The 21,181-nt window shown below is 36.7% G+C and overlaps 1 protein-coding gene across 1 annotated transcript in view; it reads right to left on the reverse strand.

Annotated features, from left to right (window-relative positions):
• LOC145688166 (N-fatty-acyl-amino acid synthase/hydrolase PM20D1-like) overlaps positions 1-21,181 on the reverse strand; it is a 127,078-nt gene that overhangs the window by 24,437 nt on the left and 81,460 nt on the right. Inside the window, exons 3-5 of the mRNA XM_081762006.1 lie at positions 17,835-18,070; positions 10,622-10,708; positions 9,953-10,086 (exon numbers count right to left, since the gene is read on the reverse strand). Coding sequence (XP_081618132.1) covers positions 9,953-10,086; positions 10,622-10,708; positions 17,835-18,070 — 457 coding nt within the window. The remainder of the gene's footprint in view (positions 1-9,952; positions 10,087-10,621; positions 10,709-17,834; positions 18,071-21,181) is intronic.

Below are 21,181 nucleotides of genomic sequence, written 5' to 3' on the forward strand. Positions count from 1 at the left end.
GGTTAGGTAACAAAAGAAATAGGTAATATATTTATAGTGCCCCTTGACTGTAATATTACCGCTTCTTTATTTGTTCGAGGGCGCCCTACACTACCAAGAGTGACAAAAAGAATAGGAAAAGTGTCTAAAGATTACAAAACACTTTATATTTTGTCAGAAGCATGGCAGTGTATACACAGCATTGCTTTCCTTAACAAGTGTTTCACCCTTGAGTCACTTATAAAATTAGGTAGAATAAACTTTTGCCGATCGTTGCTCTAGAGGGATTTGTCGAGGATGGTTTGGTGCCGGGCTAATAACGATGATTATGTTTATTTACATCATCGTTAAAGAAATAGCAAACTTTCTGAAAGGAACTTACTTAGGAAACATCAGACTCTCCTTATACTTAGCCAGAGCCCATTCTGAAAAATTGCATCTGGTGCTCTGGGTGAAAGTTCTATGGGACTATTAGAAAAATATATATTCCCGTTTCCATGCTGATGATAGAATTTCTGAAACAGTTATTGAATTGCGTTCGAAGCATAGGCGTAAATAGCGCCCCCACATGCCTATGGCGTGGGGACCGTACAAGCTGCAAAGCCAAAAAATATATGGAAGGTACGCAGGGGCGGACCAGGCCAAATTTTCACGCGGGCGAAGTGACTTTTTGGCGCCCTCCCCCTTAGTACTAGCCTATATTTAACATTTTATCATAGTGTTTTTAATAGTTTAAATCCATTTTTTGAAAAGACATTTGTTACCTAGGAAAACTTCAAAAAGAATATGGCTCGCTATAAACAATACGAACTCCGCTCCCCCACTTGGTCTAGTGGCTAGCATGCCTGCCTTCTGTGGTCCCGGGTCCAATTACCATTGGGTTACTGTTGAACGATAAACGTGGTTCGGATTCCACTATAATCAGTTTCCACATCTCTTTTGTCCATTAAGGCATAACCGTGGATCGCTAAACTCAAGCAAACAAACAAACAATACTTACTCCCCCTCCACTCTTTATTCTACATGCCATCTGGTCCCGGGTTCGATCCCAGTCCCCGCCAAGTGAACTTTGTGGTGGACAAACACCGTGTGCGTGGGTTTCCTCGAGGTTCTCCTGTTTCCTTCCACTTTCTTCATTCCACCATTTCATTCATTTCTCATCATCACTGTCTCCTTTAACCTAACCGGCATAACCGTGGGACGTAAAACTGAAAGATTTCATTTCATTTCTCTACATGCCATCTCTCCATATGTCGATACAGTCCCCTTAGTACTATGAAACTCTCTTCTTCCATGGTGAAATGGAAAAAAGATTATGTAATTGCCGCTACTTCACAAGAATATAAACCAAAAAAGTGAGTAGAAAACACAAAATTTAATTTTTGAGGGTCGTTTTGGCGCCGCTCTGACTGGCGCCCCGGGTCCACCCCTTGCCTTGGGGTGGCCTTCAGGGGTCGCCTTAGTCCACCCCTGAAAGTACGGACGCATAACTAAGGGCTGCGGAGGAGAGATTAACCTTCATGTTATGCCACTGGTTTCACGTGTTTGAAATGTTCAGTAACTGATCGGTTAGTGAAATAATTTCGACGGTTACTGATATTTAAGGTTAGCTAAGACAAAGTTACCTAACCAAATACATTTGATATCGCGATGTCACCATTTGATTTTTCCTCACGTAAAAAAGAGAAAAAACAATAGTAATAAGAATCCTTACTCGTATTGGGCTCGAACTAACAAACTAATTCGTACAGACTAGTTTCGATTTCTTACGCGAAAGAAGTCTGTTATATTACGAGGTATGCTTTTCATTATGATAGAGCTGTTAATTTATTCTTTCGATAGGTAAATTCCACTGTTTGCTATATCTATATAAATAAATGTATAGATTCATATATTAAGAGTCTTTGGGTAATGTGTGTAATAATTTCGCGACAAATAAACTTGCTTGAATGTATTGTATGGTATGATTTGCCTTGATTGTCTGTTCCTATGGTGGTTGGAAAACACACGTCAAAACTGTTTAAAGTAATACGAACACGGCTTAAGAACAGGGACTAAGAACTGAGTTATCACTCGATTGACCTTGAGGGCAAATCACCAAAGGGTAGCTATAAACGAAAGTTCAGCATGCATTTCTGTGGAGTTCTGTTCAGTATCACGGTTCTCTGCCAAGCACATTGTTCTTAGGAGGAATATTTTACAAACCTAACCTTTGATAGAGCGCAATGGTAGAGAACCAAAGGGAAGTAATTCTTGCCATTGTTAAGGTGGGGTAAAACCATGTGCAATAAAAATTTCGCGTCTCCTTGAAGCATTACTTTATCGAAAATAACTCGTTTTCCTTTATATATTCGAAGTTTCTGAAGGTTTCAAAATGAGGAAACGTTACTGACAAATAAGGACGCATTTAGGGTGGGTTCAGGGGTCCGGACCCCCTCTAAAATCCCAACTTTTCTGTAAATTTAACCTAATTTTGGGGGTTATTTTTAAACATTTTATTATAATTTATCCGAACATTGAAGTCGGACCCCCAAATAGCTTTGGACCGCTCTCGAAATAAATTCCTGCATACGCGCCTGCTGACAAATATATTTACAATATATTCGTTAAATAATAAAGTAAAATAACTAAATTAGGAGCAAAAAGCTTCAACACGGGCTAACTTTTGTCCACTGCCAATATTGTTAGAAGGGATATTAATAGCAAAAACTCCTAGTCAATGCTGAACCTTGGAACTTCATCCCGAACAGCAAGCATATTTTCGAAATACACTCAGCCCTAGCCAAAAGGCATTGTAAGCGAGTTACGTTTGGCAACATCGCCCGGAAACAAATGAATGCTGCATTGCATTCTAACCCGTTCCTACTACTACTACTACTACTACTACTGCTTTTGCTATGGATCTGTATAGTACAAAGTCAAACTTATTTTAATGAAAGTAGTTTAATGAAAATTTAAAAAAAATAATCGTTAAATCACTTTTTGAATATTATTTTAACCTTTTTTAACGGAAGAAGTGTCATAATTTTTTTAAAAAATAATAAAAGTAACTCTCCTTAGGCAGGGTTTGAACCCACGCCAAAACCAACTTTCTTAACTAGCATATTGCCCCAGCTCACTCGGTACGAGAGCCAATAGCATCTGGCATTTATTTAGGTCGTGACTCGTGATGTCACCAACATGATCACGATATACACGTCATTATTTTTCCTACATTGCAAAGTCCCCCGAGATTTGATCATTGTCTACTCGGACTGAAATTGCATTTGGAACAAACACTTTAATATTAAGCCAAAAATTCCTTTAAAATAGACAAAAGTTTCAGGTTTAAGAATTTTAATATTTTTGCCTTTTCCCATAAGGGGGTTATAGCCTTTACACCGAAGAGCCCCCCCGAGATTTGATCATTGATCACTCGGATTGAAATTCTAATTTGAAACCAAAACTTTAATATGAAGTCAGAAATAAAACTTTTACACCAATTTGAACTGATTGGGTTCCGGTTCACCCCACTATTATGTTTAGTTTAGTTAAGTGGTAATTTGTGACAGCTTCACATCATCAAAAGAATATTTCACTTCACCGCCTCCCCCCAGGAATCCGTGCTGGATCCGCCATTAGAATCAATAGACACTTTTCCTATTCTTTTTGTCACCCTTGGTTGTGTAGGAGCTCCCTCGAACAAGTAAAGAAGCGGTAATATTACAATCAAGGAGCAGCATTTTTCTCCATCTGACTCTCTACATATTAGGTATTTCTTTAGTTACCTACCCCTAACTACACTGGGCTATCTTCGGTAGAATAAAAAAAATGATACGTAATATTCCAATTATGAAGGGGGGGAGAGAATGCTATAAATATATTTCTTATTCATTTTGTCTGCCCTGCTTGTCAGAAATTAAATACTTAAGGAAAAACCTGTAGCTCCTATCCTTCTGGTCCACAGCACCTTAAATTTTGCTCATGTTCATTTGTCATGATTCTCTATCAGATGTGCTATGTGGAATCATATTTGAGTGACAACTTGTGGGACCTTCTCTTGTAAGTACTACGGAACTTGCCAAATTTTATTAGTTGACAATTCTTATGCTTATGGGCTTTGCTAATGTACCCTCCCAAAATTTGAGAGGGGGAGCATCAATGTACCCATGAGATATGAAAGAGAATGAGAACCTAAATGTGAAACCTAATAAGGAATAATGTGATTAACTCTCATCAAAGATAATAAAATAAGTCATAAACGTCCGACATTTTAATAGTTTGCGATTTGGTACTGGGAAAAAAGATTGTAAAGTTTGCGATAGGAGTACTGGGCTGACAGCTTGCGATGTGGTTCGACATTGCAGGGCACTGCGCCAGTATTCTCAGACAAAGAAGTACTATTTACACCGCTTCGCGAGAAAAACAGGAACCACAAACCACTCAATTTCATAATAAATTTAAACAACAAACAAGCAATAAGAAAGTGCAAAAATAAGTATCAAACCGTCAATATCACAAGATTGTTTTCAAAACTCTGAAGCATGTGCATCTTCGGAGTCCTCAAACTTTGATAAGCTTATTTCTTCTCCATGAATTAAAAAAAAATTCTATGTGGTAGAAAGAAATTCGAAAACTACAAGCAGTGCCAGTGAGTAGGGACCTATTTACAGATTGTCACAGTACCAAGGACACAAGTCGAGAATCATAAGGATAGAATATTCAGTGTGAGAGGAAGACAAAAGGTAACTGTGGCAGTCGTTCAGAAAATACCAATTATTGTCTTTCGTGTAAGGGACAATGTCGGAAGAAACATAGTTTGGATGCAATGTGCAACATGCAATGGCTGAGTTCATCAACCATGTTATGAAATACTTTGTATCACTCTTGTTCAGTGTAATTTACCTGTTTTGTATATAATTAGTTCATTGTTCTTTCAGTTTTCAGTAATATTAAGTATTATGTTTATAGTGAAATACTGATGTTATTTTATTTTTGGTGCATAAAATAACGCCATTTCACTTTGAGTGGCATTATCGTGATTTATTCTGTGTTGAACTACTTTCCTGGAAGTTTCTTGTTTCTATTAAATTCACGAGACCCTAAGCTACTATAACCATATATGTGTATTGTATTTTTTTTCTTACTATTAAACGCGCAATATTGCAGAAAACGAAAAAGGTGGCGTTATTGTATCCTGTTACCCTATGTAATGATTCTGCCCAGTATGCAAGTAACTTGTGAGACAGTTTCTTTTTTCTCAAATTAAAAATTTTGAAGAACGTTTACGGTCGTATTTAAGGAACGAGATGCTCTCTCCGTTAATGCTAATTACAGTAGAAAGAGACTTGTTTACAAATATTGAAAAGGATCTTGTGATAGATAAAATAGTCGTTCAAGTGACGAACTAAAATTGAAGTTGTTAAAATAACATTGTTACATTTGAAGAACCAGTAATATACTAATATATTAATGATTCTGGAACATTTTTATGATATACAATTTTATACTGTTTTGAGATTCTCTCCTTTGCAGGGGTGTAGCCAGCAGGTTTATGTAGGAGGGGTCCGTCGTTTTTGAGGGGGGCTAGCTACAAAGCCAAAAGAAATGTTGCAGCTAGTGTTTTTGAGGCCTGAAAAAAACGGCAAATTTTGGTTTCCTTCCGAGAAACTAAACAACACTGGTTTCTAGCTTATCATTTATTATTATTATTATATTATATTACTATTATATTATTATATATTAGGTTATTATTATTATTATATATTATTATTATTATTATTATTATTATTATTATTATTATTATTTGCTTTTTGTCCATAAATTATATTCCAGGTAGTTTTCATTATGTTTAACCAATAATTACTGTCCCGGACCAAACGTTATACCTTTCTCCATAACTAGTTTAGTTTAAGCCCTTGTGCACAGAACCTATCTACATATGGCTGATTTTCTTTGAAATTTCACTTATTTTCTTTAAGATTTCCTGACAAAAATAATTATTTATTTTTTGTGACTAAAAAAATTAATTATTTTATTAACATCTGTGTCTCATTTCCTGTTCTAGGGGTCGTCCACATATTACGTAACGCTATTTTTGACCAATTTTTACCCTCCTCCCTCCTGCTTCTCACACTTCGTAACGCAAGGCCGAACCCCTCCCCTTCGTTACGTAACACTTTTTGATTTTTGCTTTTTCATTATTTTGATTATTTTAGGTGTTATTACAATAAAAAAACTACTTTTAATGGTAGAACTTTTTATTACAAAATGCTTATATTATTGTGAATATATTTGTAGCGTTTTTCGCCAACAAATCAAAGTATTAGAAAATGGTAGACTCGTAATAATCTTTTATCCCCATAATGTTGTTTAATTAACCAATCCTATTTCTTCAAAACTACTGTCGTTTCCCCAAGGAGATCGCTCCCATCATTTTAGATCACTGGTGATTGGCAAGGAGAAAGTACTGCGGAAGATGCAGTTAAAACAGAATTTAAAGGAATAACATAGACCTCTTCTCCCGAGATCCAGGATACTGCGTGCATTTGAAGTTCGCCAGTGTTAACGATGCTGAGTTCTGTTCATCGTCGACCACAGATTCGAAGTGGCTGCACACGTGAAGGAGCAAGGACATATCGTTTGTAAACAATCTTTCGAGCATCTTCTTTGGACTTCGGATTTCAGTTTACCACTTTACAAATTATTTTTTTCCTAAATCAGTGCGAGAATGCGAATAAACTCGATTTCTTCAGAAATATTCAGAACCAAAAATAATAATAAAAAAGTAGTACGACATTAATATCCGACGAATTACGTTTTTAATATCTTCAGGTCTGCAAATCGTGCATTGTTCCGTCGCGGAAAATATTTCACGAAAAAAAGTTTCTTCTGTTTCACATGCAAAACTTCTTCGGGGAAAAGAGTGGGTAATGATTCGAATCAGAAGTTTTAAATAATATTCTCAGAAATAGCGATACAAGTGGGAACGCGAAAAAATTTTAAAATGGTGGTTACGATCACTAACAACTAACTCCAGAAAATCGTGTGACGTAAATGCAATGCTGCGATAGCCGCAAGACGGAGTTTCATTGTATTCTAATACACACAGGGTTCTTCATCAGTCATGTTGGTGTCTAGTGCGTCTTCGAATAACTTCTGTATGACTCAATTTATATAGGCTATAGTTCGCAACTTTCCGAAATAATGTAATTATTTATTTATCTATCTATCTATCTATCTATCTATCTATCTATCTATCTATCTATATATATATATATATATATATATACAGAGTGAACGGTAACTACGTGGACGAACTTGGACGGGTGATAGTACATCTTTAAAAAGCAAAAAAAGTCTTAGTGAACATGGGGGAAATTCCGTCCCGTTTAGGAATGACAGAGTGTTGAAAGCGTGAGAACATGAACTTCAGAGGCCAAAAGCTTAAAAACAATACACCGTGGAGAGTGCGGTTAAAAACGTCACTTAGAAAGTCATACCTACTCTATTGAAAAATGCATATTTGAAAACGCAGCTACGTGTGCGCACGGGATTAACAACGTGTGACACTTCTTTCCTTTACAGCTTGTCCGGGAATCCCGTGCGCTCGCATAGCTGCGTTTCCAAACATGCATTTTTCAACAGAGTAGGTATGACTTTTTAAGTGATGTTTTCAACCGCACTCTCTATGATGTATTTAAGCTGTTGGCCTCTGAAGTTCATTTTCTCACGCTTTCGACACTCTGTCACTCCTAAACGGGACGGAATTTCCCCCATGTTCACTACGACGTTTTTGCTTCTTGTTAGATGTACTATCATCCGCCCAAATTTGTCCACGTTACTACCGTTCACCCTCCCGTATATAGAACCTATCCCAAGCGGTCTTAGGAATTACACAAGAACTGGTATAAGCTCTATCTAAATATTCATATTTCAGAATTCACCGATACCAGCGATACGAACGCACCATTAGTATTTAAAGGAGTATCCCTATACTTAAGCTTCCTTTTCACAGTTCCTTTCACCGATAACGGAAGATGTTAAAACATGGGTATTTAAATAGAGAACATACTAGTTCCTGCGTAATTCCTTAAATCGCTTGGGATAAGTCCTATATTTTCTAAGTTAGGGAGTTTTGAAAAATGATTTTTCGAATTTTCAATGGATCATAACTCTGAAAGGAGGCATTTTTCGGTCCATGCTTATTAGAACTTTTTCTTTCATTTCGTATAAGGAATCGCCTCGCAAAGTTTGTCGGGGGAGGAGTTACCTACCACCTTGTATATATATATATATATATATATATATATATATATATATATATATATATATATATATATATATATATATATATATATATATAATATTACTACATTTGTAACAACTCTTGAGCCACCCGACTGGTTTCGATTAAATTTTCAACGTAGATGAGGTTCGGGTCTGGAATGGTTTTTACTCGTATAACTTCACTTTGAAGAGAAGGGAAAGATATACAAAAATGGTCTAAAATGACCAATATTAAAGTCGAATCATAGTTTTCGGAGTGGCTGATATGAACAGTGCCACTTCCGATGCCGTTTAAATCCAAATTCAGCCTCCATTAGTACTCCTAAGGGGGATGGTAACACGTAAAAACAATTGAAAATTACCGATTAATTGAAATCCATACTGAAAAACGTTTTTCACCAAATTTTTCATCTGATATAAATGTTTTTTTTTAAATACTAGTTATAGCATATAGAAAATGTAATGCAGGCCTACTTACAAATCAGTTTAGTACCATTGTTTTATGGTAGTATTTACAGTACCTTGTTGAAACGTTTGGCTTCAAAGTGCCAAATATCGCAGTAAATTGTGTAATCTGCTGTAAAAATAGAATAAAATAAAATAAAAATAAACCATACTGTTTTCCGATTGGTATAAGGATTAGGTACCATACTATTTTTCGATTGGTATGGTGAGATAGTATTTTTCCATACTATTTACCGTAAATTATTAATTATAAGCAAACTTTGTTATTTTTAAGTGACTGAAGCGAGGTAATCTTACAATGATGTTTTAAAAGCTGGTCATTTGGGAGGCCAAGAAATCATTTGGGGGGGCCTGGCCCCAATGCCCCTTCCCCGTGGCTACACCCCTGCTCCTTTGAAATGTGTATCCTGTCTCTTTAACAATGTACAATGTGAAATCTGCAATTTAAAAAAAATATTGCTTACACTTTGTAACTATAATTCATACCTAGGCTGAAGAGAATAATGCCACTTTTATACTTTAAATAAGATTTCTTTGGTTTATGCAATGAAGCTACAATATTTTGAATATCATATTTTAAACTCTCGTTGTGATTCTATTTGTAGTGGTAATACAAATCCATAAAGTTAAAACCTGTATTGCACAATGCATTTTATTAGATTTCCTAACAATGCTTTAATATCATATTTAAATTTAAAATAACGTTAAAACAGTTAGGAGGAGGCTCAAGCGGCTATTACTGTCAGGGCGTTTCGACTTAGCCAGTCTGGATCTGATGCTTTAAAAAATCCGGGATGTCCGAATACTTTTGAGTGGTAGTGTAGGTTCATAAATTACACTATGACTGCAGAACATACATAGGGGAAATGAAGTAGCATTACAGGGCTAACGAAGTAGCATTGTCATTAGGGTTTCAAAACTGCTTCACACTGCTTCAAAAATTACTGGGTATTAAAATTAGGGTTGTTCCCCTCTTCAAGCACTGTATATTCTATCTACATTATATAGCATATTTCTGTTAATTTACTATAAAATGTTTTAATCTCGAATTATAAGTCTAATTGTAAACTGGGAAAATATAAAATACACATTTTGTTTTATATCTAGAAAATTCCTTGTCTGAATTTACGTGATATAATTCGGTACAAAATAGTGCATTTCTTTCCTTGTACTTAAAAAGCCAAATTAGCACTTAAAAGAAAAAAAATCTGAAACATACTTCTGTTAAAACAATACTTACAGAGCAACAGGTCCGTAAGTACCAGGTACTATGCTTGTACTGATAGGAAAACCTTCATCTAATACAAAATCCAACTGAACACCACGTCTTTGAAGCTCATTGAACAACTCCTTTGCACCATATCTACCACTCACCTACACAAGATATACACATGTTATGCAACTCATACACACAGAATTTAATTCCCATATAAATGTATTTATTGTTTCCTTACATAACCTTTATACCTTATTTGTGCTACCATCTTTAATCTTTGAGTAGTCAATTATCTTACATACAAAATCGTTAATTCTGTAGTAAGCGTGGGTCGCTCTTTGGTTAACATTGAATTATTACGAATAAATAATATGTTCCAAACATGTCTGCCTAGTTTCCCTTTGAAAACCTTCATGTCCAAGCATTAGTCTATAGTAACATACATGACTTTTATGCGTGTGATTCCGAGTTCGATTTTCGTTCAAATAAAAACATTGAACATTTTTTCACTTTCTTTTAACCTACACAGCCTAATTGATCATTAATATACGTATCCAATTTGCCGAATACAGTTATCAATAGGATTTGATTCCTAAAGTTGTATAACAGAACCATTAATTGATTTCATAATTTATTTACTGAGGACTATTTATACAAATTCTATACTGTAGTTCGATAATAATGTAAGCATACCTCCTCATCATGTCCAAAAGCCATGTAGAAAGTTCTTTGAGGCCTCTCTCCTTTTTGAAGTAGATATTCCAAAGCTTCCATTATACCCTATAACGATACATACATTTTGAGTATGTTTTAGTTCTATTTTCAAAGGAATGGAAAGCAATAAGACACCATGGACATAAACTCACTGGTGAAATTGACTTAAAATAGATAGTCTATGTTGTGTTAGAAGTATCTGCGGCATTTAGAGCACAAGAAAATTATGTACAGTTAACAAAGTTGGGAGAAAAAGAGACATATTGTTAGTACGGTAGGCTTAATTACATGGAAAAATTAACATTTTTTTTTAAAATATTATAAGAGTGTTTTACAATATCTGGAGATGAATCTCTGTAAGGAGGATCCATTCAGAGGTCGTACAAGTGAAATATGTCCAAAACAACATAAAGTGAACTTAATCCCCTCGTGCATTGAGTGTGTCAATTATTTTCTATACTTTGTTGTATTAAAATTTACAATTTTTTTTCGAAGAAATTTGATTTTACTAATTTGGGCTTTACCTTAAGTTAATAAAAGAAATACTACATTGGATTTTATTTTCCATGTGTAGAAGCCTAACTGCATATATACTTAATTTATACATGGAGATAGATATCCACTGACGTTACTAATTCTTTACTAGTATAGGGTGGCTACAGATTCTAATAAAGTTTCGGAAAAAATCGAGAAGTGGTGAACATCACATTGTCTTAATGTACAAAATGCTGTGCATGTTTGTTTGCGTGTTAAGAATAGATCACATGAAGTCTTTTCCTGCAATATGCACAATTTTGTAAATCAAAACTTTATGCATACTCTCTTGCCAAATGATAATTCGTAGGTTTAATTTTATTTAAGTATAATCAAGAGTTTCAAAATTTCTTATACGGAAAGTCCGTGGGAAAGCCCATGTATATTGAGTTCAAATTAGTTCGGTCGGTTTGTTTGTGGTCAAAAATGCATTTATTTCAGAACAAAATGAACGAACAGATTAATCAAAAAATGCATTTATTTCAGGACAAAATGAACGAACAGATTAATCAAATTATTGTCCATTGCTGGCTACTACTTTTTCCCACCTCCCAGGCAATTTTCGAATTCCATCTCGGAAAAATATCTCGTCCTTTGAGGCGATCCAAGTTAGAAGCCAATTTTAGATTTCTGCGAAAGAAGTCAACTGGTGTCCTGCCAAATCATGCTGCATCCGACAGGACATCCAGTAATCAGAGAAAGCAATGTCCAGCAAATACGGCGGGTATGGTGAAATATCCTAATTGAGCGTTTTCAAATAATTTTTTACGACTTTTGCCACATGAGGCAGATAACTTTGTCATGTCTTTGCTCGTATTCCGACCGTTTATCTCGTAATGCACTTCTCAAACGTATCAATTGAAGTCTATGCCGATTGTCCGTAATGGGATCGACTGGTTGTACCGTTGTAGCAGCTCATAGTATACAACATCCTTTTTATCCCACCAAATACATAGCATGACTTTCGAACCATGAATATTCGGCTTTGGTGTTGATATTGAGGTCGATGACAACGATTGACGTAACGTATCATTTTTTTTTTTTTTTTTTTGTTCTTGGGGTTGTCGTAGAATATCCATTTCTCAGCCCCAGTCAAAATCCGATGTAAAAAAACTGTCTGTATTGCCTTTGAATCAGCTGCTCGCAAGTGTAAAATCGCCTTTAAATGTCTCTCTGCTTCAGTCCATAAGACACCCAATTGTCTTGCATGTGAATCATTTCCATGGATTTCAAACTCCTTGTTACGTAACTCTCAATGATTTTGCAAGGTTCTCTTGCGTTTGACTCGGATCTTCATCAAGTAATTGTCTTTGAATTGTTTGGCTGTCCAGAGCGAGTTTTTTCTTCAATGCTGAAATCTCCAATCTTGAAACGTCGAAACCATTCCCTACATTGTTTCTCAGTTGGAGCATTCTCACCATAAACTTCTACAAGCATTCGATGCGCTTCAGATGCAACTTTCTTCCAATTAAAGCAGAGAACTAAAACCTCCTGCAAATGTTCCTTTGTTAATACCAAAGTTGACATGTTCAACACAGTAAAAAACAGTGGCTTTGTATGAAACTCAAAACAATATAAACTGCATATTTTGACAGATGTCTAACCTCTCTGAATCGAGATCAGCTGTCACTATGAAACTATGGGACATTCATAACGGTCAGAGTCATCTTTTGGTTACGGGCATATCATTTGAAGTACTCACCAACTACCTCTGTAAAAATTGTTGCGGAAGTATCGTAGGATTCTGAAACATGGATATTTTGATAGGGCACATTCTTGTTCCTAAGTAAAGTCTTGACCCAACTACGGTAGGTCCCATAGTATTGAAACTATGGACATTTAAATTTCATTCTTTTCATATTTCCGGCGGTCTATAACTCCAAAAGGAAGCATTTGTGCACCCAAATTGGTCTATACTTTTCGTCTTATCTTGGTATCAGGAATCGCCTCCCAAAAGTTGTCGGTGTTGTTTTGAAACATTCTGTATATATTCTAAGGAACCCCACATTACAGCTTGAGCACATGTTTACATGCGACACGTGCTATTGATTATAAGCAGCAGACGATACACGAAACCAGGAAGACACGAAGAACAACACGATGGAAACCAAAAAAGAATGAGCCACCGAACCACCTGAAGAGGGCCTATCAAAGTGGAAAAAATGAAATGAAATCTTTGAGTGTTACGTCCCACGGTTATGCCGGTTAGGCGAAAGGAGACGGTGATTATGAGAGATGAGTGAAATGGTGGAATGAAGAAAGTGGGAGGAAACGGGAGAACCCCGAGAAAACCCACGAGCACGGTGTTTGTCCACCACAAAGTTCACTTGGCGGGGGCTGGGATCGAACCCGGGACCCCAAGCACCAGAGGTGAACGCTCTACCACTGAGCCACCGCGCCCCCCCTATCAAAGTGGAGCCAAAGAAGACGGAGGCATCAGTTGACCACTGATCGCTAAATCATAACAGCTCTGGAGGTTGCATTGGACGAAAGGGGCTTTATTATTCAGTATTCTGCCTTTCGGCAGGTTCTGGAACTAATGAGGATTTTTTTTTTCAATTTTAGATTTTGGCCTGGAAATGTTTCTTTCACTTTTGTCGATCTTCAGCTTTCTCTTTTAACTCCCAATATTTTCTCCTACCTTTCAAATCATCGATCAGCTGTGTTCTTCTTCTTCCTATTCCTCGCTTCCCTTCCATCTTTCCTTCTATGACGGTGTGAAGGAGACAATTTCTTCGCAAGATGTGTCCAATCCAATTGGCCTTTCTACGAAGGATGGTGGCTAGAAGTGCCCTCTTTTCATCTATCCGTTTTAAAACATCTTCGTTTGTTGCTATCTCTGTCCATTTTATCTTCTTCATCTTCCTCCAACACCACATTTTGAAGCTCTCCAAATATTTTCTCTCGAACTTCCGTAATGTCCAAGTCTCTGAACCATACTGTCCAATGCTCCATATATAGCACTTGACCAACTTCTTCTTAAGTCAAATATTGAGCCTGCTAGTTAAGAGTGATATTTTCTTGTTCAATGCTTCTTTAGCTATGGCAATTCTTGATCTGATCTCTTTGGTGTAGTAAGCGTCTCTCGTCAAAATACTTCCCAGATACTTGAAATTATCCACCTCTTCAAGTTCTCTTTGTTCTACTCAGATCCGTAAGAGCGTGTTTCCACGGAATATTCTCATGGCTTTCGACTTTTCGATGTTAATTTCCACTCCATACAGTTTTCCAGTGTCAACTATTTTGTCAATCATCTCCTGTAGTTCCCCTTCGGTTTTAGCTATTATAACCATATCTCTGCATACCTGATCTTGCTAATGATCTGTCCTCCAAACTTGAAGTCTCCAGTTTCCATTAATGCTTCCTTCATTAAACATTCACTGTAAATGTTGAATAATTGGGGCGACAAACTACATCCTTGTCTGACTCCTATTCCAATCTCCACATTATTGGTTTCTCCTTCATTCAAGCGCATCTTCACTCGTAGTCCTGTGTATAGGTTTTGAATGAGTCGTCGATCTCTCCAGTTGACTCCGATTTCTTTAAGTATTTTCAGAAGTTTCGTCCAATTGACTCGGTCGAAAGCTTTTCGCCAGTCGATGAAGCACAAACACAACTCTTCCTTTACATCAAAAATTCTTTCTGATATAATTCTCATCAATCCAATAGCATCTCTGGTGCCTTTTCCTTTTGGAATCCAAATTGATCTTCTTCTATCCTCTCATCTATCTTACTTTCCAGCCGCCTATTCAGTATGTGTGCAATGATCTTTCCAGTATGAGGAATCAGGCTAATGGTTCTGTGATCGCTGCACTTCTTTGCTTGGTTTTTCTTGGGCAATGCAATCACTGTATCATCAAGAAAATCCTTTGGCCATTCTCCACTCAGGTAGATCTTGTTAATAAGTGAGGTCAGTACTTTCATTGCATTGTCTCCTAATTTCTTGAGCAAATCTACTGGTATGTCGTCATCTCCAGTGGCCTTTCGCCTTCGCATGTCTTTGATTGCTTGTACTACTTCACTTCTCAATATACTGGGTCCTTTTTCATCATCATACACCTCTTTCTCTTCTTCGATCGCAATATCTTTGGGGTGGTTCTTCTGATCATGCAGATCTTGTATGTATTCCTCCCAAATTCTAAGGATTCTTTGATGGTCAGTGGTTACATTACCTTCTTGATCTTCAATGCCGAACGTTCGTATACTTTTGTTAACTTTCCCTCCTAATTCTTGTGCTCTCTGGTACATCAGATCATATCTGCCGCGCCGTTGAAGTTCCATTATTTCTTTACATATCTGTTCCATGTACTTTTCTTTGGCTTTGCCTGTCTCTCTTCTTAATTCATTGTTCAGCCTTCTGTATTCATTGATGTCCGTGTTTTTCGCCCTTCTGCGTTCTTCCATCTTCTTAAGCATTGCTTCAGTTATCCATGGTATTCTCGGTGCTCTTTCCATCCTACCAATGTTATTGTTGAGTGTGTCAAGTAGAATCTGTTTAACTTTTCCCCAACTATTCTCTGTATTGTCAACCACATCGCCCATTGCACAGACTGTTTCTTCAATTTCTTCTTTCCCGTCATCTTCTTTCACATATTTCTTAGTCGCTATAAGTTCCATTTTCGATTTATCTTCCCATTTTTCTTGATCAACTTTAACCAGGTTTGTACTTCAGCCACCAGGAGATTGTGATCCCTCCTGGCAGTGTCTTCACGTCTCGTACACTATTCCTGAAACGTTGCTTCACAAGAATGTAATCGATTTGGTAGCGTTTCGTATCTCCTGGACTTTTCCACGTGTACAGCTTTGTTTTTCTTTTCTTAAACCACGTGTTCATGACCACCAGATCATGTTGCCTACAGAAATCGATAAGCATTTGACGTCGTTCGTTTCTTCTACCTAGTCCAAACTGTCCCACTACCTTATACTCAGCTCCTTCTGCTACTACGCTGTTGAAGTCTCCCATTACGACGGCGTTGACCTTACTTCTTCCTTCCTGATGCAATATGTCACTAATCTGATCATACATTACTTCTACTTCATTATCATCATTGCCGGTTGTTGGCATATACACTTGTATTATCACAATATCCACTGGTTTTGCATGTAGTTTTACAAACATCAAGCGGTCACTGCAGTATTGCACTTTGGTTACACTTCTTCCTACTTCGTTGAAGGGGCTCTACCCTACCTAAGATTCCTGGAAGCTGCCTTGAGCGAAGGTGATTCCTCACCACAAACCGTACCTCACGAGGATGCCATGAGCCGAGGAGGCTACTAAAGGACGATAATCTGGACTCGCCGCAAAATCACCCCGGAGGCTGTTTTGAGCGAAGGGGTTTCCACATAAAGCATTTCTTCCTTTACCTCTATGGTCATAAGGAAGATTTAAAATATTAACTTTGTAGACACAAAGACTATTATTGTAATATTTCGTAAAATAAATAGATGAAGGGCTAGAATGCCGGACTGTCATTCTTTCTCTACCCACAAATTATTGCAATATAGGCCTATATCTATTGTATACCTATAAATACCGTACTTTTTAGGTTTTACGTTCCACGACTCTGTCCTTTACGTTAAAGAGGACAAGGCAACAATGAGAAACGAATAACGATAATTAAATTAATGGTGAAACAATACTGCTTAACATCCATTCCTTGAGTGGGGTTCAATCCGGCGATAGACGGGGCTTGAGATTGCCAGCGTAATGCTTCGGACACATGGTCTTCCGATGAAAAATATAGTACAACAACAACAACAACAAAAAAATTAGCATCGGTTAGCTTAAACTTGTACTATGTTAGTGGTCATAAAATATGTCGTAAGGACAAATTATTGTTATATATTCCCCTACTTTTTTGGATCAAAAAGTCTATAATATATTTCAGGCAAATTTTTTCAGGTCTTATATCTGGAGAACTACATATAGTATAGCCAAACCCAAACTATCACTTAACTTAGTATGATGTACTTATTCCGCAAAAAATACGAAAATTCGATTCAAAAACTTTGTGTCCCCTGATCCAAAAAACAATTCTTGGCCAAGATCGCAATCTTTTGATCCATATTTTTTGGATCATTCCTAAAATTTTGTGTCAAATAAGACATTTCATTGTAAAATGTTCAAAATATACGGACCTATTTTTATTTTTACCAGCACTGAATTTTTGGTACCTGAAATAATTTCTAACCACCGAGTAACTTTGCACAAGATAGTCACTGCAAACTAATTTTGTATCGTATCTAGTTCAGAGACGAGTGAGACGCGTCCCTTGAATGATAAATAGCTTTGCGTGTGTTAGTGATTGTGGGAATGCGCATAATCAAAATTTTGTTCATAATACCACTTTAATATAATAAGGTACTGATAAGACATGTAACACAAGGGTATGAGATATCCATGTGTGCAGGGAAAGACCATGTATCAGTATTGATTTTAGTGGCATGGCTAATTTAAGGTTTAGTTGGTCACAACATTTTCATTTTTATTAGTTTCGTTAGAATTTTTCCTATAATGAATTTTAATACTCTGCTATATTAATATATTCATCTCTACAAGGCATGTATAAACTTGAATAAAATAATATTCGAGTCTAGATCAATCTAATATAACGGTGGATGTAAACTGTATCTATTTCAAAATTAAATGACAACTTACCAATACACCAATTTTGTCGTCCATAGCTCCTCTTCCATAAATGTAAGTATCGTTTACAATTTGTCCTGAAAAAGGTGGAACCTCCCATGCGGATGGATCAGCTGGTACGACGTCTAAATGCGAGGCTAACAGGTAAGGGAGGATATCAGGACCTGAGCCATGAACCGTGTACAAAAGGCTGTATTTATTAATGACTTCTTTTGTTACAAATTCAGATTTATGAACATTTGGAAAGTCTGGAAGAAAGAAAGCACACAGTTTATTGAAGTACTAGTTATTGATGAATGAATTTATATATTTTGGGCGTACGATTTCACTTTCTATCTGGTGCACTAGTTAAGGAATTGACAAGCTGTCATATTAACTATTCGTGAAAGAAAATCACAAAGTGATGTGATTTCAGTTTTCTCAACAATAAAACAATAAATAGTGCAAGTAATATATTTATTTGTGCGTTATTTATCCTTTCAGGTGAACAAATTACAGAAATATTTAGTATTTCAATAACTGGAAACGTTCATAAACTTTACAGAAACCATTGAAGAATTACGTTGTTGAATGTTTTATATAAAGATGGGCTGATTTTGTTTTGAAGTGAATTTTTGAATATAATTATTACCTACCTTGAACTAAGATTTTATTATTCTACTTTGATGAAGGTGAATATTCTAAGGAGGAACGAGGGTCATGATTTAATGTGTCCCACAGTTTTTGAAAATGTTTGTTTTGAGAAGGCCAAGGGGCATTATTCATGTGTATGTGTAACCATGTCTATGTGTATCTCTCTATGTATGTGTATATGCTTCAGCATAACTCTGGAGTTCCTGAAGCAATTTCTCAAACTTGGTACGCAAATGACTTAGAAACTAGAAACAAATACTATGAGGGTAAGACACCTCTATAACCCCTAGCGGGTGCGAAGGGGGTGACATGTAAAAATAATTTTAAAAAATGATCGCTATTGGTGTCGAATCCATAGTTTTCGGGGTCGTTGAGATGAATAGTGACACACTCGGTACCGTGCTGTGGGTTAAGATAATCTATGGGTGGGAGGGATTGACATTGACTATATAAAAATAATCGAAAATGACCAACATTAGTGCCCAATCAACAGTTTTTGGGATGAATGAGACGAATAGTGAAATTCGTAATGCCGTTCAGTCTCCATCGACATGCATGTGAGAATGGGTGAATGATCGGGATGGGAAGGGGTGACATTACGGACTTTTATCATTACGCTTTCATTGAGATCCTTATCCTAAGGCAGGAAGAGAGTTGAAATACTTTCCAAAAACCTGTTCTCCCCGAGCGATCGGTCATTTGAGCTAATATGTAATAAACATATTTTAGTATTCTTACAATAATTTTCCACATGCTACTTAGCTACGCAGTTTGGTACTACTATTCAACTTTTAGAAAAAATAGAAGAAAATATAGCTTTCAAGAATGACTTAGGACAAAAGAAGGAAATGTATTCATAATGAAGTGTTTAGGTGCATACATTTCATACCTTTTTACTTTGGTATTATAATTGGTGGATATGTTCTCGTAACTCTCGAGATGAAGTTGTCGTGGAATGCTTGCAATTCGAACACTCACATCTAACAAATTCCTATTTAGTACAGCAAATATGCCGTCCGCATTTGGAAGTTGATTGCCACTTTGAGTGTCCTGCATATATTTGTAATGTCCTGATATTATTTTTCACCTAACTTTAATCGGTAATGAACTTTTGTAAAGTAAACATTGCACGTGGAATCCTACAAGATATGCTCTATGTGTTCCCCGTTGTATGCTACACATAAAGCAAGATGTTTCTTCCAGTCCTGATTGGACAGGTAATAACACTTCTGTCATCAGAGTCACACGCATGCCTTATTCTTGTTCGAGGTGTCGGAGATCAGTGATTTTTTGATGAACAAGTGTTTTGAGATTGACCTACAGATAAAAATCTAAGTGTGTGTCAGGACGGGCGAACGGGGTGGCCACTCCATTGGTCCTCAACAACCAATCCAGTGGCCAGGGAACTGTGCATCCAACCTCTCCCTTACACATAAATATGGTGAGGAGGAGCACCATCTTGTTAGAAAAAGGCAGGGAATTCGCCTTATGGGTTCAGCAGTTAGGGGAACGCCTGTTCCTGCACCATGTCAAGATATTAGTCCCCATTTAGTTTCCCATGGATGAAGAACGGCCCAATAATACAAGCGTTCCATTTCCCACGCTATACCATTACCTTTGCCACACCAATTACCTTCGATGCATCTATTCGTGCTGGGTTTGTGTCTGACCACTAACGGTGATTCTGTTCATTGACCTCAACTGGCAACTGATCCTCATCACTAAACAACACACTAAGAGGAAACGTGGAATCCGAAGGGGAAGGGGAAAAGATGGACATAGAAACGCAGTCACTAATACACATACCCCTTAATACACGGTTCCTCATAATACTTCATGTAAAACAACAATTATTTACTCATATTGCTTAACTATAGTCAGGCCCGTATTTATATATTGTGCGCCCCTGTCCTCTAAATAATTTTCACCCCTGCACAAAATTTTTCGTCCCTTCTGAAAACGACCAACATTAGAATTGAATTCATAGTTTTTGGGGAATAGTGACAGTTTTAATTCAAGTCAACTTCAAGGTCATACTCCACTTCCCAGGGAGGGGGCGAGATTTTAAAAGTAATCGAAAACGACAGATATTAGTGTTGAATTCATAGTTTTCGAGGTCTCTGAGTTCAACAGTATCAGTTTTCATGATGTTCAAGTTCATCCTCACTCTTTGGGGTGGGGTGGGAAAGGATGACTTTTTAAAAATAATCAGGTAAGTTAGCTAATTAGTAACTACTGTAACTAAAGCGAATTAAACACATTAACATATTTTCTCGAGCTTGCGCTGGACTCTATGTGCTACTAGTTTTAAATATTACTTTATTGTGAATCTTAGAGAGAATTCCAAAATTTTGCCGCCCCCTAAATTCTGCCGCCCTGTGTTCGAGCACAGAATAGCACTTACCTAAATACGGGCCTGAGTATAGTAAATATTCTATATCACTATATTATTTAACAAAATATTTATCTCACCCAACTCTCAACAGAAAAAAATCGCTGCACTTAAAGAGGGTATTCACTGTTTTCTATATCTCAACATTTATACTGTACATACAATTATTTTTGTACTAACTGAAATGCTCGTTCTTCGCGGGGAGAATAAGTTTGTATGTGGAAAGTATTAATTCTTTTCCCAGCTTAGAATATGCATTTTGATGAAAGTATAATGATGAAAATCTATGAGATAATTTATTTTTGGCATAAGTGTTTGAACCCTTTACTCTTTT

Source organism: Thermobia domestica, chromosome 6, assembly GCF_964235325.1.
Source record: "Thermobia domestica chromosome 6, izTheDome1.hap1.1, whole genome shotgun sequence".
Taxonomy (NCBI): Eukaryota; Metazoa; Arthropoda; class Insecta; order Zygentoma; family Lepismatidae; genus Thermobia; species Thermobia domestica.